At 39.7% G+C, this 20704-nt stretch overlaps 1 protein-coding gene across 3 annotated transcripts in view; it reads right to left on the reverse strand.

Moving 5' to 3' along the window:
- Window positions 1–2274: 2274 nt before the first annotated feature.
- The window catches only part of itgb2 (integrin, beta 2), a 29789-nt gene continuing 11359 nt past the window's right edge, over window positions 2275–20704 (reverse strand). For all 3 annotated transcript variants that reach the window (XM_082507618.1, XM_082507619.1, XM_082507620.1), the window contains exons 4-16: window positions 20090–20288; window positions 18039–18209; window positions 17342–17583; window positions 16630–16788; window positions 16291–16386; window positions 16111–16200; window positions 15862–15996; window positions 13673–13869; window positions 6092–6324; window positions 4979–5198; window positions 4636–4847; window positions 3994–4160; window positions 2275–2822 (exon numbers count right to left, since the gene is read on the reverse strand). In XM_082507618.1, coding sequence (XP_082363744.1) covers window positions 2754–2822; window positions 3994–4160; window positions 4636–4847; window positions 4979–5198; window positions 6092–6324; window positions 13673–13869; window positions 15862–15996; window positions 16111–16200; window positions 16291–16386; window positions 16630–16788; window positions 17342–17583; window positions 18039–18209; window positions 20090–20288 — 2190 coding nt within the window. In that variant the 3' untranslated portion in view covers window positions 2275–2753. The remainder of the gene's footprint in view (window positions 2823–3993; window positions 4161–4635; window positions 4848–4978; window positions 5199–6091; window positions 6325–13672; window positions 13870–15861; window positions 15997–16110; window positions 16201–16290; window positions 16387–16629; window positions 16789–17341; window positions 17584–18038; window positions 18210–20089; window positions 20289–20704) is intronic.

A 20704-nucleotide genomic window follows, 5' to 3' on the forward strand; every position in this document is an offset into this window, starting at 1 on the left:
ATCTAGAGGAAGATTTTTTTTTTTCAATAAATCTTAACGTTAGCCCGCGACTTTGTTCCAGTTTTGAATTTTGGCCCACTGTGTATTTGAGTTTGACACCCCTGTGCTAGAAGGTGTGGGGAGCCACAGCCCCGTCCTCCTGGGCAAGAAGCAGGTATGGAGGAGATAAAAAAAAAATCACTTGTCTTAAACATTGCAAATTAGGTTTGAATAAAACATCTGTGGGAAACTCCTACAAATGTGATAAGGCTAGCCATCTCTGACTTTCAGTCTCGAACTAACACGGTGCCTTATTTAAAACTCTAGCCTTTGTGATAAAGCAGAGATTCCTAAAGTATTTTTTGTTATGTAAACATGCACAAAAACACTTTTATTTTGTCCTATATCATCCATTTTATGTGTAAAACTGCTTCTTTTTTTTGCAGAAAAGCTAGTGCACTGCATCTCGGGGCTAACAGTTACATGATCTAATGCTTATTTGTCTTTTCTGAACAAGTTTCCTCTTAAAGTTCACTCTGAGAGAATTTTAAGCTGCTTCGGCTCAGCTCTGAAGAGAATCATTGTTCAAACTTGGTTCTGACTTCCAGTCAGTCAATCAATTAAAAAATATTATTTTGGATTTCAAAATTTTAATTTGTTTTATCATGTACCTATTTTCAGTAATATCAACTTTAAATAGCAGGAAATTAACTAGCTATTTAATTCTTTTCTTTCTCTTTTTTGCCATATTTTTCAAGAAACCTATATTTGACAACAGCATAATAAAACACCTCAATGTTTTAGGGGCACCTATATGGCCAGTCCAGCTCCTCCTTGACCCCCTCCCACTCTAAGAAAAGTTACAACCACCCATCACCTCCCTTGAGCCGGGTGTCAAAATTTTTAGGGTATTAGTTTAGGGTGTCAAACAATACATGTGTCCAAATTCATAGGCTGCATCCTCCTGAGGACCCGTCCTTCGCGGTCTACGTGTGCCGGGTCCTCAGGAGCCGGGAGTAAATGGCTGTGAAATTGGACGATCTAGCCTTCAGATTTGCATCACCGCTGTCTCGGTGGAGTTTAATAAACTCAGCCGTCTGCTCCTTGCTATCTAAAATATAACAGGACACTGGTGCAAATTCTCGACGATCTCACATTCTGTTTAATGAGTTTTCTGTTTGTTGTTTATTCAGCTGTGTGAAAACCAAGGAGGAACCCACCGGGGATTAATAAAGTTTTATTTTATCAAATCTAATCTAACAACTTTAATCTCAGCCAAACCGATTTACTCACGAACAAATAAAACTGATAAACTGAGCACATATTTTAAGTTTGCACACCTACATTCTCACCTGAAAATATGTTAAAATTTTATTTTGTGACCCAGAAACATTAATAAGAGTAATATTAAAATTAACTAGCTAACGCCATTGTTGAAAACTGGAGTTGACTGGGCCGCGCTATGAATTCTGGAATATGGTGGGCCACGAATGATACACCCAACCCATCCTTCAAATCTGGGGAAAAGGAGGACGCATTTGTCGGTTGTAGTGATGGGATTTCCAGCTCTTTTTAGAGAACCGGCTCTTTTGGCTTGGCTGAAAGAGCCGGTTGGTATCGTCGTTGTGGTATCGTTGTTGGTATTGTCGCTGTGTCCAAATTCAGCGTCCTGGAGGACGGGGCTGTGGCTCCCCCACACCCTCTAGCTGATCATTACATGAAGGAACCTTTTAAATACAAGCGCGCTCATGCTCACAGGTGTACACACGGGTGCTCACACACACAAACTACACCCTTTTTGGCTCCTACCTCCAAGCACACTGTGCACTGTAAATCTTACGTGCTGCATAATAATATTCAATATTTAATATTTACTGTTATATACACATAGAGCATCGCGATGGTGTTGTGTTTATTATATTGCTGTATTGTTTGCTTGTTTTCTCTTTTTTTTTTGAGGGTCGAGAGTTTATTCCAGTGTCCTGTTATATTGTAGATAGCAAGGAGCAGACGGCTGAGCTTATTAAACTCCACCGAGACAATCTGCAAATTTCATTAAAAGTGTAATAAACTATCATCTTGTCTTTATTTTTAGTTAGCACATACCTTAAACACTTCAAGCTGTAAGCTAATGATAGTTATATAAGAGCAGACGCATGCTGGTGCAATAAGCTGTACGTTTTACATCCGATGGATGCATGATCTGATTAGTCAACTAATCACAAAAATAATCGGTGACTAGAGTATCAAAATAATCGTTTGTGGCAGCCCTAGTAATTATACACCCACTCACTGTCACAGTATAAAACCAAGAACTTATTTTTTATTACCAATTTTCAACATCAATATTATGTGAAATATCATGGTTTTATTACTAAAACTGTACACATGTATTGCTTAGATTGCAGCAAAACAGAAACAAGCATCACTACCTTGGATGTTTTATCAGTTTTCTGATAATTCAGTGGAGAAAACTTGTATGTCTATTTACTGATCGATAGATACACATGTAGATACATGGATATATAGTTATACATACAGTATGGAATAAATTTCAAAAAAATTATTTCTGAAAAAATAAACAAGCAAAAGTGCATAATTGTTGGACTATGATACAATTAACAGCATTCACAAATAAGAAAGCAAAGAAGTCTATATTAATACCAGTAAATGCATCCATTAGCAAATGTGTGCATATTCTTAACCTGTGAGCATTAGAAAGAGTCAGACATAACTTGGATAACTGTCTGTTGTGTGTACTGCAACAATAGCCCTCATTCTCCACCAGTGAATGTAGGATTGGCCACAGTGGTGGTGGCAGTCTGGAACAGTGGATTGTCAGCCTGTAACAGAGAGAGCCGAGTAATGAGAAATCTGTATCTTATTTATCTTTTTTATTCATCATGACTTGAAGTTTCAAAGTAAGTTGAACTAAGCTTAAATCATTTGACGAAGCAAATTATAATACGATACACAGGCTGATCCCAATATGCTGGACATGTGTTCATCTTCTAATGTCAGTCACTTTTAACTTTACAAATTTTCAAACCCTGTTAATCTCAAAGAAGTGACTGCTACTGTGGATCAGTGAGTCACAGCTACATTCATTGTACTGCTGCCAGAGCAAGCACAATCCTTTTCAATGTTTAAACTAATAAAGCCTAGAGACTGGTTGGCAACCACTAGAAAAAAACGATGTGGTGGAGTGTGGTCCATGACGCGGCTGTGTGGGAGGTCGGCGCACCGGAGCTTAATCAGCACATCACTCTTCCCCTGCACATAAATGAACTAGGGCCTGTTGGGTTGTTGTTGTTGTGGATGTGTGTGGCTGGTAGCTAGGGAGCTGCAGTCGTGGAAGTGGGTGAGCAACAACCGAAATAAAGGAAAATGTTGCAAAATGTTGAACTGTGGTCGTGCCGTGCCTCCTGCCTGCCACAAACAAGTACTCTGCAAATACTTGTGAATTACTTTACTAGCCAAACAGTAATGAAATTGAAAAAGTGCATTGCAACCAGAAAAAAACAATGTTTGCTTTCAGAGTAAAAGATTTGCCTGACCACTAACCCTCAGAAGGAACAACTTTTATTTTGATGACAAAAATTGTCTGTTTACACTTCGTGTCACACTAAATCAAGTTTCACTACTGCGCTGAGCGTAAATGGCAAGCGTTGTCAGACAGTCTGCTTGTTTCATGCAGACTGTCTGTCTTCCCAGTTGTTTATTTCTTGCTTTAACTTGCTCCCATTACTCACTATGGACAGGAGCTGACGGTCTGGGATTTTTAATCCATGTAATAGTGATTCCGACAGGTATTAAATGTTTTTGTAAGAACAGTTTAGTTTTAGTTGACTGAAATGTTGTATCTGAATTACATGAATCAAGCAAACAAAAATAGTAACTGTAACAAGAGAGTTAGATTAACATGAAACCAACACAGTCACTGTCCAAAGAGACCAATCTGAAATGTGTGACAGCTATTTCTGTTTGCACAAATAACTCAGAATGATGTCTCACCTCTGCCCATTTGGACTTCTTCTTTTCATTCTCAAACTTCCTGAACTCTTTCAGGTCTTTCATGTAGAGGAGTAATTTAATAAGCATCAGCAGCAGAATACCGATGAGGGCCACAGCTGCGATGGAGCCTCCGATGATAGCTATGACATCAGGCGGTTTTGGACAATCTACAGAGTTACAAATTAGACAAGTTTGAACACTGAGCTGTAAATGAATGAAATGTAGAAAATGATAACACAGACATTATATGATGAGGATCAGATTTGACTGGTGATCGAGTTTGATGATTCATAAAAATAACTGTTCCAATAAGTGCCTGGAGGGGTTTCAAGATGGCTACTGAGTGGCAAATTGTGTTTCTATCAGGGCTTTGAATCTATGTCTGCTGACTTTTCTTAGCCATGCTAGCATAGGTAGCTCTATGAAGCAGGTTGGGCTCACAGAGTTGATTTAAAAGCTGTTGCTGGATAAACAGACATTAAATTTTCTGGCCTGCAAGGTCCTAACGTCCCCCAGTCAGCACATCCCAGCCCTGTGCAGATCCTCAGTGTGTGCATTGTGATAGCACAGTTATTACTGCAATGAATCAGTGAAACTGTTAATAAATTAAGACTGTTTTTTGTCATTTCATCAACATCCTACCTCTTTTCTTCATAATTTCAGCCTCGTAGTTATCCTCTCCAACCAACTGAACCAGCTTAAATGTCATCCAGCATCCCTCGCTGTCTTTCTGCTTACACTCCTTGGGTGAAAAGGTGAACTTTTCTACTATTGTAGAAGAAATGGTCTTACAAGCCTCACTACAGTTTTTTTTAAAGGGACCTGATTCAAAGCCGAGGCATTCAATGCAGTTCCTGAAAACACAATTACATGTATTAGTTCAAAATTCAAAGTCAAAGGTTTCGTTTTTTCTTTTGCTTTACTACACAAAACAGTGAACACCACGTTTAGAGGAAAAGCTCAGTGGAATTAAGAAATCACTTACACTTTGGTCTGGCACGGGTCAGTGCAGCCAGGACATTCCAGGCAGTGAGGACGCTGATATCCCCCTTTACATTCACACTGATTGCACTTGCAGATCCCTCTGCCATTGCAAACACTATTGTTTACGGTACGGCAGGCCTCGTCAGAGGTCTTGCACTGACAGGCAGAGCCTTCAAAGCCAGAATTACATTCACATTTTCCACACTTGCATCTACCTTTTCCTGCGAATAGTAAGAACAAAATATTTTTTTTGCAGCAAGGAGTCTGTGCCACATGACAACCAAGAACATAAAGAACATCACCAGCAAGAGACAAAACCTCTCCTGATGCCTGTGGGTTCACCACATAAAGCACAACCTGACTGGAAACCCACACACACGTTCCACAGCACCGTCTGATTACTTTTGAACCCAAAAACTTTGAGCAAAGTTGTAAACCTATTCAAATTACCACAGAGACACAGCACTTTTAAGACAGCATCTATTATTTTGTTCCAAACCAAACAGGCTAAAAGTAGAATTCAGTTTGTTTGTATGGATTTTAGGAGCATAGTGGAATAATCACAGTGGAATAATCACAGTGGAATAAGAGATGATTGGTAAAGTTAAGATGATGTTCAAATTAAAGACCTGTAATGGAGTGAGTTTGAGCCTGTCCACACATTTAGAAAGGTGTGAGGCCATTGTGAAACACTTTTTCCATCATTGCAGCACGATGGTGCTGTCCTGAGTTTGATTTCACCACTTGGCCTTTCTCTGTGTCTGTGTGGGTTCTCTCTGGGTACTCCAGCTTCCTCCCACAGTCCAAAGACATGCAGTTAGTGGAGTTAGGTTAATTGTTCATGTTAAATTGCCCTTAGGTGTGAATGTGAGTGTGAATGGTTGTCTGTCTCTATGTGTTAGCCCTGCGACAGACTGGCGACCGGTCCAGGGTGTACCCTGTGATAGGCTCCAGCCCCCCTGTGACCCTAACAGGAATAAGTGGAAGAGGATGGATGGGTGGATGTTTCCATCATAAAAATGTTTGCACAAGAAAACAAAGTAACTTATTTTACTTTTTTATCTTGTTTTGATATAATTAGACCTTCTTTTGAGGAGAATGACTGCAAACCTACCTCCACATTGTTGGTTCTGAAACTTCTCACAGTGGTCATCGTCACATTCACAGTAGGATCCATAGTATTGGCTTCCACTATCTGTGTTGTGGCACTCGCACCGGCCACACACACAGTCTCCTCGACCCTCACACTCAGTGCCATTATCCTTCTGACAGGATCCTCTCAGGGTGTGCTCTTGTTTGTTCCCAATTTTGCAGTTACAGAACTGACCAACGTGACCTTCTTTGCAACTAAATAAAGAAAAAAATTTGAAAAAATACATCAAAAAATTTGAACATTAATAAATAACAGAAAATAAAATTTGCCACAAAATATTTGTTCACTTCCAAAAATTAATACTGAGGAATCTGTTAACTGTCCCATAATCATACACATTATAATCCATAGATAACTCTATTCAACACACCACAGCACACAAACCATTTCTAAAACTACAAACACGTTCACAATTTTACCTTTGATCTTGCCAGTAATGCTTGTGTGCTATTAACACCCTACAATACTCACCAAAAGACTCAAAAACAACACAAACGTCCACAAATCTACTCCAAACTGAACCTGGGAACAATATGCTTATTTGCACACCTCAGTTATATAGGTATTGAATATATCTAAATTATACTATATTTGCACATTTTGTTTATTTGTTATTTGTTATTAGCCATGAGGGCAGTGAAGACAGGCAGATGATGAAGAGAAGAGAGTTCCTGTGTCTAACACTTCTTATTATTATTTCTGGTCGCACTCTTCTGTGCTGGACCAAATATGGCGGCAGTCCCACAAACAGCCACAAATAGCCAGGTGAGGCTAAGGTCCAGTGTTGCTAAAGGCTGATGGGTGTTTGTGACCAGAGAACAATTTGCGTAAGACAGTTTGGAACAAAAAGTCCAAATGGAGTAGAGCTCTGCTGTGTGTCAGCGTGTGAAACTGTAGCAGGAGTAAGAAGCATTAACTTATAACCTTAAACAGCCTGTTGGGGACTGACTCTGTGTCAATGTGTCAAATATTTACTTACTTTTGGTCAACAGAGCTTAACAGCTGTAGTACTCTTATTTAAGTTTTATCATGATAGATAGTGTGTTTACGGATGGCACTATAATTACAGGTAGAGGCTGATAACTGCATCAAGCAATGACATAAACAGGGACAAAGTTTCACTATTTCCACTGGTGATCTGTCACAAATAATTCTCAAAATACTTTGTGAAAAACATAGTTTATTAAACACTTTCTGATGCATGACTGCAAATAAATGCTCACTCCTCCTCCAGCAAACCTCTTTGGTGTGAGGGAGTCTGTCCTCTAAATGATGCTGGTGACTTTTTCGTCTTTCACTTGTGCAGATAAAGCTGTGTGGATTGTGACAGATGGATGTGTTGTGTAAACCTAGCAGACTTTTTATCAGAAGTTCAAAGAATGGACACAGTTTGACATCATGACAAAAATGAAACTATTAGACAATTTTAGGAAACAAAGTAAAATATGAAAATGTTGATTTGATCACACCATCACTAATATCAACTTACAGTAATTATCAAATAATACTAGCCTTTCTCACTCATTCTTTATCCTAATGTGATTGCATCTTTGATGATGAGTTAGGTGAGTCTGCAAACAAATTTATCTGATAATAGTAGTGTTTCAATTTTCATCCGGGTGTAACGGCAGTCTGGCGAGGAAGGAGCAGCTAGCAGGTCCAGCGGGCATGTGGTGTGGAGGTTAGCCGGACAACTTGGAGGCCAGTCAGTTAAATAGACCTTTATTTGTTGTTGGCAACATGAGACCACACAAGCCAGGTCTCCACGGCTCTACTCAGTCCATACATACATGTGTGGGGACAGGTAGGCGTTGGCACCAGACCGTTACAATGGTAAGGTCTCTCTCTGAACAGATTGCTCGGCTGCCACTGCACTCACACACACACTAGGAGACTCCCACAACTACTACAGTAGTAGGGCAACCCCCGCTAGTGGTGCTATAACACAATAAGAGTTGTTACAAGGGTTCTCTTCCTCTAAACCTCAACACCTCAAAAACATGAATGTTTTCATAAGACCTGACTTCCTGTCCCTCACACTGCTAAACATTTACACAGCTAAGCTTAGAACTAAGTCAGAAGTGTTTATCCATGTGCTTGTCAGTGCAAAGCAGCTCATTGTGGATGGTGCAACTTCCAATTAGTTGTATGATTCTTCTTGTGGCTACTGTGAAAGTGTGTTTTACTTCATGTCCATCAACCTGGTCATCTCTCCTAAACAGTCCAGCTTCTTCTTCTTTATAACTCTGTCTGTGCATTTTCTCTTACTTAGAAACATTGCTGTAAAGAATTCTGTTGTAATGGTCACACGCAAACTGACCTTTTCTCTTTTTAACTTAATCTGCCAAGTAAGTTTTTATCCCTCAGCTGTAAAGGCTGATCGGGTATCTCCTTCACCCCAGTGTGGATACCGAAGTTTGTGAATGCAATAACTTGAGAACAAGGCGACGAAGGACTTTCTAGTTGATACTAGAGATGGACCGTATTACATATCGGTATCGGTCCAATACTGGCCTAAATTACTGGATCGGATATCGGCGCGAAATAAAAAAAGTAAGGAACAAAACTTGCGACACGGCGTAACTCGGCTCATAACCGTAGCACGTTGGAGCAGTGTGCTCACGTGATAGAGCGGCTGTGTGTATTTGGAGCCTGGCTACCAAACCAGCATTTCATCTCCGAGAAAGTTATCCCAGAGAGCAGTAAAGCAAGTGTGTAAGTTCATCTCTGAATGTTTGTAAAGCATTCCCACGTTAAGCTTAACAACCGATATATGGAGCGACTGCCTCTCTCTTTCCCTCACCTTCCTGCTGCTACTTCAATCGTGAAACTGCTTAATGATCAGCTGATCGGCTTTTCTGTCACGAGTCCGTCTCTCTTCTTTGTTTTTGGCCCACTTTGTACCAGAAAATGAAACCAGCAGCACGTTTAAGCTTGATAAGCTGTTGTTAGAATTTATTTAATATTACTTTCTAGACCAGGATCCTTTTCTAGCTGACGGCTGGTAACTGTGCAGGGGCGGATCTAGCAAAGTTTAGCCAGGGGGGCTGATAGGGCATGAACAGGGAAAAGGGGGCACAAAGACATACTTTTCTTTCTTATTCTCATTTAAAATGTCGAGCTTTTAATAAATAATTATCTGAATCTTACACCAAAAATTTTAATCTGATGTAAAATGTATAGAAGTCCATTACTGTATATAGTAACTGTTAAGTCTAACATATCCTAGTAAGCTATAGTACTTTTTCCTTTGGGAAAGTACCATCTGTGAATTCTGCAATTCTGTTGAAGAAAGATGTTGAATCTATTTAATTATTCTTGACAAATAATTTATTTCTGTGCATTTTTTTCACACTGCATCAAATTAAATTTGATTACATCGATTAAGCATCATGAGGTGGAGGGTGGGGGGTGGTTCCCTATTTTTTTTTTTTGCTGAGAGCTTGCAACCCTATTAGTTAGGTTGCTTAATATTTCTGCTAAGTACTCTTTAAAATACCAGAATAGGAAGGATGAAGTAGGTTTAAGTTTATTAGATTGATCAGTATTGCTGAACTATGAAATATTTTGGGCGCAGTATATTTTTTACATACAGGTATAACAGAATAGCTTTAGTGTTGTTGTTTATTTAAACTTGAGTATAAACTTATACAAAATGCAGCGAGATATTAAAAAAAAACACTATATCGGATACATATCGGTATCGGCAGATATCCAAATTTATGATATCGGTATCGGACATAAAAAAATGGTATCGTGCCATCTCTAGCTGATACTAGAGATGGACCGATCCGATATTACGTATCGGTATCGGTCCGATACTGACCTAAATTACTGGATCGGATATCGGAAAAAATAAAAAATGTAATCCGATCCATTAAATATCACGAAAGCACCTCACAAAACTTGCAACACGCCGTAACTCACCTCAGAACGTTAGCACGTCGGAGCAATATGCATCACGTGATAGAGCGGCTGTGGCATGCGGGACCGTCGGTGGTCTGGATAGCATGTGGAGCTTCGCTAGCAACCCGGCATTTCATTTCCGACAAAGTTATCCCCGAGAGAAGTAAAGCAAGTGTGTAAGTCCATCTCTGAATGTAAAGCATTCCTGCGTTAAGCTTAACAAGCGACTGCCTCTTCTTGCTGCTACTTCAATCATGAAACTGCTTAACGATCAGCTGATCGGCTTTTCTGTCGCGAGTCCGTCTCTCTGGTTTGTTTTTGGCCCACTTTGCACCAGAAAGAGGAAACCAGCGGCTGAACAACAGCAGCACGTTTAAGCTTGATCAGCTGTTGTTAGAATGTATTTAATATTACTTTCTACTCGAGGATCTTTTTCTACGTAGCTGACGGCTGGTAACAGTGCAGGGGCGGATCTAGCAAAGTTTAGCCAGGGGGGCCGATAGGGCATTAACAGGGAAAAGGGGGCACAAAGACATACTTTTCTTCCTTATTCTCATTTAAAATGTCTAGCTTTTAATAAATAATTATCCGAATCTTACACCCAAAGTTTTAATTTGATGTAAAATGAATAGAAGTCAATTACTGTATATAGTGACTATTAAGTCTAATATATATACCCTAGTAAGCTATAGTACCTTTTCCTTTGGGAAGGTACCATCTGTGCAGTCTGCAATTTTGTTGAAGAAAGATGTTGAATCTATTTAATATTTCTTGACAAATAATTGATTTCTGTGCATTTTTTTTTCACACTGCATCAAATTAAGGTTGATTACGTCGATTAAGCATCATGAGGTGGAGCGTGAGGGGTGGTTCCCTATTTTTTATTTATTTATTTTTGTTGTTGCTGGGAGTTGGAACCCTATTAGTTAGGTTGCTTAATATTTACGCTAAGTACTCTTTAAAATGCCAGAATAGGGAGGATGGTGTAGGTTTAAGTTTATTAGATTGATCAGTATTGCTGAACTATGAAATTTTTTTTTTGCATACAGGTATAACAGAATAGCTTTAGTGTAGTTGTTGTTTTAAACTTGAGTATGAACTTATACAAAATGCAGCAAGATATTTAAAAAACAGTTTTGTTGATTAAAAAACACTATATCGGATTCATATCGGTATCGGCAGATATCCAAATTTATGATATCGTATCGGACATAAAAAAGTGGTATCGTGCCATCTCTAGTTGATACCATAGGTGCATCAACTAAAAATAACTTTGAATCCCACTGACCATGACTTCAAGGTCAGAGGTCAAGTTTTCTAAAAATCTTCTGAATGAGATAGCTTGAGAAAAAAAGCAGTGTAGGATTTTGAAATTAATAACATTGGTGCTTTATCAATAGGAAAGCTACAAAACTTGTGACAATTTAGCTAAAAGTTTCAAATCTATGTACTTCCTCTTTTCCAAAGATGGATCCAGTGGGCCAGATTAGAGTCTTTGCTTATCCAATTCTAGCCTCCGGTCCTTATTAGAGATGGCACGATACCACTTTTTTATGTCCGATACAGATACCGATATCATAAATTTGGATATCTGCCGATACCGATATGAATCCGATATAGTGTTTTTTAATCAACAAAACTGTTTTTTAAAATATCTTGCTGCATTTTGCAAGTCTGCAAGTTCATACTCAAGTTTAAAACAACAACTACACTAAAGCTATTCTGTTATACCTGTATACAAAAAAAATATTTCATAGTTCAGCAATACTGATCAATCTAATAAACTTAGACCTACACCATCCTCCCTATTCTGGTATTTTAAAGAGTACTTAGCGTAAATATTAAGCAACCTAACTAATAGGGTTCCAACTCCCAGCAACAACAAAAATAAATAAATAAAAAATAGGGAACCACCCCTCACGCTCCACCTCATGATGCTTAATCGACGTAATCAACCTTAATTTGTCAGGCTACATAATGTCAGGCTACATTTCACTGTGTGGTATACTTGTATAACTATGCATGTGACAAATAAAGAACCTTGAACCTTGAATTTGATGCAGTGTGAAAAAAAATGCACAGAAATCAATTATTTTTCAAGAAATATTAAATAGATTCAACATCTTTCTTCAACAAAATTGCAGACTGCACAGATGGTACCTTCCCAAAGTAAAAAGTACTATAGCTTACTAGGGTATATATATTAGACTTAATAGTCACTATATACAGTAATTGACTTCTATTCATTTTACATCAAATTAAAACTTTGGGTGTCAGATAATTATTTATTAAAAGCTAGACATTTTAAATGAGAATAAGAAAGAAAAGTATGTCTTTGTGCCCCCTTTTCCCTGTTAATGCCCTATCGGCCCCCCTGGCTAAACTTTGCTAGATCCGCCCCTGCACAGTTACCAGCCGTCAGCTACGTAGAAAAAGATCCTGGTGTAGAAAGTAATATTAAATAAATTCTAACAACAGCTTATCAAGCTTAAACGTGCTGCTGTTGTTCAGCCGCTGGTTTCCTCTTTCTGGCGCAAAGTGGGCCAAAAGCAAACAAGAGAGACGGACTGGCGACAGAAAAGCCGATCAGCTGATCATTTAAGCAGTTTCACGATTGAAGTAGCAGCCGGAGAGCGAGAGGCAGTCGCTCGTTAAGCTTAACGTGGGAATGCTTTACAAATATTCAGAGATGGACTTACACACTTGCTTTACTTCTCTCGGGGATAACTTTGTCGGAGATGAAATGCCAGGTTGCTAGCGAAGCTCCAAATGCTATCCAGACCACCGACAGGTCCCGCATGCCACAGCCGCTCTATCACGTGATGCATACTGCTCCGACGTGCTAACGTTCTGAGGTGAGTTACTGCGTGTTGCAAGTTTTGCGAGGTGCTTTCGTGATATTTAATGGATCGGATTACATTTTTTATTTTTCTCCGATATCCGATCCAGTAATTTAGGTCAGTATCGGACCGATACCGATACGTAATATCGGATCGGTCCATCTCTAGTCCTTATGTTTGACACCCCTCTTGTAGACTCTTTCACTTACAATACAAAGTGCCTTGAGGCCACTGTTGTTGGGATTTGGCGCTATATGAATAAAACTCATTTGAATATTGTGAACTGAAAGGGACACTGACCCCTACACCTCTTCTTGGCTATCTTTAGAAAATGTGGCTTGTGATGGGAGAAGAAATTACACGTCTTTTCAGACCAGGACAGAGAAGTACAAAGAGCAACAAAGTCAATCTTGTGTGATGACAAAGGACTGCCTTGACCTGTATTTATGATATCTGACATGAGTTGAGACTGATCACAGATGCTGGTGACAGAGAAGAAGCAAAGCTCTAATCCCAGGCTGTGTTTGAATTATCCACTTGAAGGCTGCCAATCTCTACTTCAGACAGATGCAGTGATTTACTGAACTAAAGAAAGGGGCATTACTTACAGTGTAAAGCAGCTCTGGTTGTCGGCATTAACAGGAAAATAAATGTCACCATTCTTATATGTTTAAACAAATGACTGATGCTGGTACTTTTCTGGCAGACAGAGCAGGCTGCAAACAGCTTTGACGACATTTAAGTGGATTCAATAACATTTTCAGTCGATACCAAAACACTGAGAATCAGAGCTTACCTACAAATACCACAGCTGATGCTTCCACTCATATTGCAGTGTGGATGGGGGTCAATAATGGGTCCAGCAGTGTCACATTGGCACTTACATGTGGTATTTATGGTCACTGTCAGCGTGTCTTTAATGCCCCGTGGACTGATGGTAAAGAACTTGTTCTCCATACACGTGTCTGCGGTCACCGTAATTTCAAAAATAACCTGGAATGGGAATTCAGGTGTTGTGAGTCACAAGTGCATATAGTATAACAATACTCTAAACTGGTCAAAACAAGAGATTCACTTTGTATAACAGTATACAGTGGTCTCTCGCTATAACGTGGTTCACCTTTCGCAGCCTTGCTGTTTCGCAGATTTTTTTGTGTGCAATTTTGCATGCAGTTTTTTTTTTGTTTGTTTGTTTTAAACAGCGCATTGTGTTCTGCGTCCTGATTGGCTGTAGACTATTGTCAATTGATCTCGTGCCATATCTCCTGTACAGTACAGAATGCGTTCAGCTTGTCAAATTTACATAAATCTTAGATCGCTAGCAGTGTGACTCTGAAGTGCTGTACTGTATGTTTGTAAGTTTTCTCCCCAACAAACACAACAAGGTCGACGAAACGTTGTCACCTGCAGGAGCCTTTGGTTTCATTCTATAATACTGGACTTATTTTTCTACAAGGTTTGAACTTTGTGTTTAAACAAGAGAGAAAAGTGTGAAAATGTTCATGCCTGTCTGAGAAAAGTGTATAAAGTGTGTAGTGAGGGGTTTTACAGCCTTAAAACATCTATAATAATTGTAATTGGGTATCAATGATACCCAAAGAGCTGTGTATACATTTTTAAACATTATTGGCTCTCAACATTTGGCTGTTCTGCCCACGTGGTCTAAAGCTTGCAGGTACATGCACTAATTTGGTTTTCAACTTGATTTAAACTGTCTTGTTAAGAGTCAGCCCATGGTACTCAGTATTAGAATGATACTGGTCTATCTGGACCACTTTAATAAAGAGTGACTACCTAAGTTACTCTCCATGAGTAAGGTTTATCGTGTGGATGGATACCACATCAGCATAATGGTTTTTATTACATCAGGCAATTGAAATTAATAATTGGGTCTGAATTTAATTGTTTATCAATGACAAATCACAAAAATGACTTTTGTGTACTGACCAAAACAATACTGCACAAAGTGGCTGAGACAAAGTTCTTCCACCGCATGGCTGGGTTTGTCCTTAGAGTTTAGGCTGAGGAGTTAGCTTGGTTGGTTTTATTTAAAAAAGCCATTTCGAAGGTCAAGTCAAGTCAAGTGGCTTTATTGTCATTTCAACCATGTGCAGTGGTACAGTACACAGTACTGTACTGTGTGCCTCCAAGACCATGTTGCTATATATGGCAGTCAATCAACAGGATGACATAAAGTGCAAGTGTGCAAAAATTGCAAGAAAAAAACAATAACAAACCAGTGCAACACCAGACAGAACAGAATGATACTGAACCAACAGTGCAATAGAAAAGTGCAACAATGGCAGTAGGTTGTGCAAAAAGTAAGCATTTTGCAATAAAGGGCATCTGAGAAGGATGTCTTCAGCCCACCTACCATTTAAAGTACTCTCCCAACTAGGTGAAAACTCTGTGGGATCCTGGACTTGGTGAAAAGGTTAAAAATTCCATATCATATTCTTTCAGATCTTCTCAGCAAGGTTGGAGGGTAAAAGTATCATTAATGCTAAAGGAGGCCGAGGAGTAACTAAGCATCTGAGACAATGAGCAGGAAAGTGCAGGACGGACAGGTGAAGAGGCCATGCTGCTAGCAAGTCTGCTACGAGCTAAGCTAGCAAAACAGTAAAGACACAGTGAGTGAAAACTTTGGCTATAAATTAGCGAGCGAGTACACAGAGAGTGTGCTTCGGATGAAGCACATTAAGGTTTTATTATGAAATAAAAAGTTATCTAAAAAATTTTAATTAAATTATTATGCAGATGAGCTACTCAAACACACCACTGTGTGTTGGAATAGGAACACGAAGTGATACTCTACCGCAGAGAGGGCAGTGTTACCAAGTGACAGCGCCACCCAAAGGATCGAGAATTAAAGATTCTGAGCTACAAAATAGGTGCCACCAAGACTTGGACCACCCATCCAGATCAATCCAATGTTCACTGACATGTGGGTGACATGTGACTATGAAAAGTTCAAAGAACACTGACCTCATCTCCCACGTGCACTTGGTCACAAACCCCCTCTTTCTCGCTTTTTTCTCCATGGCTGCATATCGGCCTGTAGACGACTCTCACTTTTTCAGGGAGATTGTCATGAGTTATGGTCACTTTAGAGGATAATGCCTGTCATGAATTTGAAAAGATGGTAAATGGTCTGGTAAAGATAATGAGAGAGAAAAAAAACCCACCTCCAAATCATTAGAAATATTCCACTCATCACAAAATGTGTCAACTTACATTGTAGGCTCTTTCAATCAACTGAACAACATTCTTGGAATCTGATGACAGAACTCCAACTTCTGATTTTGGAATCAACTTTGAGAGTTCCTTGGAAAGACATGAAATGTAAAATCAGTCAAGAGTCCAACTATTTTTGCCCCACAAGCAGATAGAAAATGAAAGGTACATCTTATTTACCTTGTACACAGACTCAACATTTTGTGTCACTGCAAAAATCGTCTGAATCCTGTTTTTTTCCAACTGCATAGCTAGCTGTCCAACAGAGGGGTAGTCCTGGAGATTTTTGGAGAGTGGAGAAGAGATGGAAAAGAAAATAAAGTGATATGTATGTGTGTGTGAGGCGTCAGCGTATATATAAATGCAAGTATGGATTTTATATCATTGTTTTCTGTGCAGTCTGATTTTTTTTGTCCTTATTCAAAACAATTAAAAGAGAGGGGAAAACATTGGATGCTTATAAATCTGATCCATGTTCTTCTTAGAAGCTGAACAAAACTCACATGATTCCATACATACCATCTCAGTGCTCTTGACATAAAGATTGTTTTCCATGTAACACTTTTCATCATTGGGTTCCAGTATACCGGCCAGCTTTCCGTCCCCAGCCATATGGAATCCAGCATCAGTGGTAAGCACAATCAGCCGAGTGCTGTTGCTGTTCCAACCAATTTTGTCCTGAACAACATATAAGGGAGCATTAAGACCCAGTCAAATGCTGTCAAAATCAACTTTGGCTAAAAAAAAAGCTGTATTTACTTTTTTTACCCTGAGAAAAATACATCTAGATCGAATTTCTCTAAAACATTTAGTTATGAACATAACTGCTGTGTGAGCCATGTTTGGCTGGATGGAACTCCATTGTTTCATCCTGTTTCCAGTCTGTTAGCTTTGACTTTTCAGAACATGTGACAAGTCATAAATGAGTAGAGGCCTACATGTTTGGCTATATGAGCTGTGAGCATTGACTGTGACGAAGTTTAACCACTGCATGTGTGTATATGTGTTTGTGCATCTGCTGCACTGTGGTGCTTGTCTCTGTGGTGAGCAGGTTAGACTCAGATCAGTATGTACGACTGACCAAGAAAGCTTGTAATTAACACTTTATTTAAAAGCGACCATCATTTACATTTAGAACAGAGGCCGACCTGTTCAGATGCCACCAGATCAATGATAAGGGATGTGTGATTTAAAGGACGGCACTGTATGGTCTTAGCAGCAGAGGTCTTACCTCACATACAGCAGCCTGCATCATGGCATCCAGACTCCCCTCTGGAGAGTCCAGATTCCCAGAGATAAACTGCTTTTTCACTTCAGCTTCGAAGTCATTCTTATTTGGTGTCAAACTAAGGACATGTCTGTAGCCAAAGGCAGGCTGACACTGCTGGTCGTTCTCATCACACGGCTTCTGCAGTTTTTCCTTGTTGGTATTCGTGTAAGGAAGGACTGTTTTATCAACAAAGGCACCAAACCCTGGAATTACAGAAATAGTAAGGTTTATAAAACATACTAAAAAGCAACAGTATAGGGCAGAAAAGATAATACATTTTGTGTTAACTCTTTGTTGACAATGGACTTGAAATTAATTTCTGACTTAGTTTCCATTCATACCAAAAGTGACTGGGAGAGCACAAACCTCTGTAGGACAACCTCCTCCCTAATGAATGAACACCACTGTGTCGTTAATTAAAAGCTCTCTGTAGCCATATTTAGCTACTGAAAAGCAGGAGGTACATGTTACATGAATCCACCAGCAGAAGAGCCCTACACTCCACAGTTGATGCACTAATGCACTATTATAGCAATTTTAAAGACACTGACTAATTTGGATTTAAATGTTCATTCGTTGCTCTTTGGCTGGAGTTCCTGTCCACAGTTAGTAAAATCTGTGTATACCAAGTTGGGAGATTATGATGTAATGTTTTTACCTATTCTAGCATGGTTTGTGATTTTTCTCAGTGCAGCAAAAAGATCTGTTCCTAGTACTTGGACATTTGCCAGGTCATCCTTCATGGAGTAGGACAGATCCATCAGGTAGTAGAGATCCACTGGATGGCCCTCAGCTGCCTTAAAAGAAACATTGAATGAAACTGGAAGTCCTGCAAACACAGTTAAAAAAAAGGGAATGATTAAAGGCAAAACCAAAGCTACTCCCCCCCATACATACAGTAGAACAATATATGAACTGTAAATAGTACATACAGTACACAGCATACATAGGCACTAGTAATATACAGTGGGGCAAAAAAGTATTTAGTCAGCCACCGATTGTGCAAGTTCCCCCACCTAAAATGATGACAGAGGTCAGTAATTTGCACCAGAGGTACACTTCAACTGTGAGAGACAGAATGTGAAAAAAAAATCCATGAATTCACATGGTAGGATTTGTAAAGAATTTATTCGTAAATCAGGGTGGAAAATAAGTATTTGGTCAATAACAACAATACAACTCAATACTTTGTAACATAACCTTTGTTGGCAATAACAGAGGTCAAACGTTTACTATAGGTCTTTACCAGGTTTGCACACACAGTAGCTGGTATTTTGGCCCATTCCTCCATGCAGATCTTCTTGAGAGCAGTGATGTTTTGGGGCTGTCGCCGAGCAACACGGACTTTCAACTCCCGCCACAGATTTTCTATGGGGTTGAGGTCTGGAGACTGGCTAGGCCACTCCAGGACTTTCAAATGCTTCTTACGGAGCCACTCCTTTGTTGCCCGGGCGGTGTGTTTTGGATCATTGTCATGTTGGAAGACCCAGCCTCGTTTCATCTTCAAAGTTCTCACTGATGGAAGGAGGTTTTGGCTCAAAATCTCACGATACATGGCCCCATTCATTCTGTCCTTAACACGGATCAGTCGTCCTGTCCCCTTGGCAGAAAAACAGCCCCATAGCATGATGTTTCCACCCCCATGCTTCACAGTAGGTATGGTGTTCTTGGGATGCAACTCAGTATTCTTCTCACTCCAAACACGACGAGTTGAGTTTATACCAAAAAGTTCTACTTTGGTTTCATCTGACCACATGACATTCTCCCAATCCTCTGCTGTATCATCCATGTGCTCTCTGGCAAACTTCAGACGGGCCTGGACATGCACTGGCTTCAGCAGCGGAACACGTCTGGCACTGCGGGATTTGATTCCCTGCCGTTGTAGTGTGTTACTGATGGTGACCTTTGTTACTTTGGTCCCAGCTCTCTGCAGGTCATTCACCAGGTCCCCCCGTGTGGTTCTGGGATCTTTGCTCACCGTTCTCATGATCATTTTGACCCCACGGGATGAGATCTTGCGTGGAGCCCCAGATCGAGGGAGATTATCAGTGGTCTTGTATGTCTTCCATTTTCTGATGATTGCTCCCACAGTTGATTTTTTCACACCAAGCTGCTTGCCTATTGTAGATTCACTCTTCCCAGTCTGGTGCAGGTCTACAATACTTTTCCTGGTGTCCTTCGAAAGCTCTTTGGTCTTGGCCATGGCGGAGTTTGGAGTCTGACTGTTTGAGGCTGTGGACAGGTGTCTTTTATACAGATGATGAGTTCAAACAGGTGCCATTCATACAGGTAACGAGTGGGGGACAGAAAAGCTTCTTACAGAAGAAGTTACAGGTCTGTGAGAGCCAGAGATTTTCCTTGTTTGAGGTGACCAAATACTTATTTTCCACCCTGATTTACGAATAAATTCTTTACAAATCCTACCATGTGAATTCATGGATTTTTTTTCACATTCTGTCTCTCACAGTTGAAGTGTACCTCTGGTGCAAATTACTGACCTCTGTCATCATTTTAAGTGGGGGAACTTGCACAATCGGTGGCTGACTAAATACTTTTTTGCCCCACTGTATACAGACACATAATTCAGATTGTTGTGATAGGGTGAGTTCATGCAATTTTTATAAGCACTTTCTGCTTGGAATGAATCTGTGAGAAACCAGGCCTGACATTCACTTAATATTGTAGGCAACATTAACCGATTCCACTGACCAGGTCGCAGGTCAAGGTCAATCTTCTGAGGCCTCATTTGGACAACTTGCCCATTTTGAGATGCAGACAGAGGATCATCCTTGGCAATGTTTCGTTTGTTTTTAGGGGAGATGATTTCATTCTCTTTGCAGCCTCCTTTGATCAACTCAGCTCTGGTGTTACAGCGCACTGCATCCTGTTCTCCATCTTTGATGAAATTCTGCATGAAGGGAAGGAGACAAAAAAGAAAGTTCTTCTTCATAATAAATCTTGATACATATCACTTATCTGTGTCTTTTGCCCAAGTTTAAAAAGAATTTTGTCAATAATCCTCAAGTCAAAAGGAAAAACATTTTCCAGCGGCTTACACTCACTATAGTAGTGAGTGTAATGTACAGTATGAGCTCCATCAGGACAATATCACAGTCACATTACAATCACCACTTATTATAAAAGTTATAAAAGCACAAAAGTTTGCCTGATCGGTATTATCACATAATAACCATTTAATGATAAAAACGCATAATGTTCATAGTTGACCTCTGAGTTTAGATCCACACAGCTTATAGCATGAAACTGAAAAACCATTGTTAACATTTCTAAGATCTGCACCACTTGTCATATATATTTATCACT

This window comes from Aulonocara stuartgranti (assembly GCF_965226115.1).
Source record: "Aulonocara stuartgranti genome assembly, chromosome: 16".
Lineage (NCBI taxonomy): Eukaryota > Metazoa > Chordata > Actinopteri > Cichliformes > Cichlidae > Aulonocara > Aulonocara stuartgranti.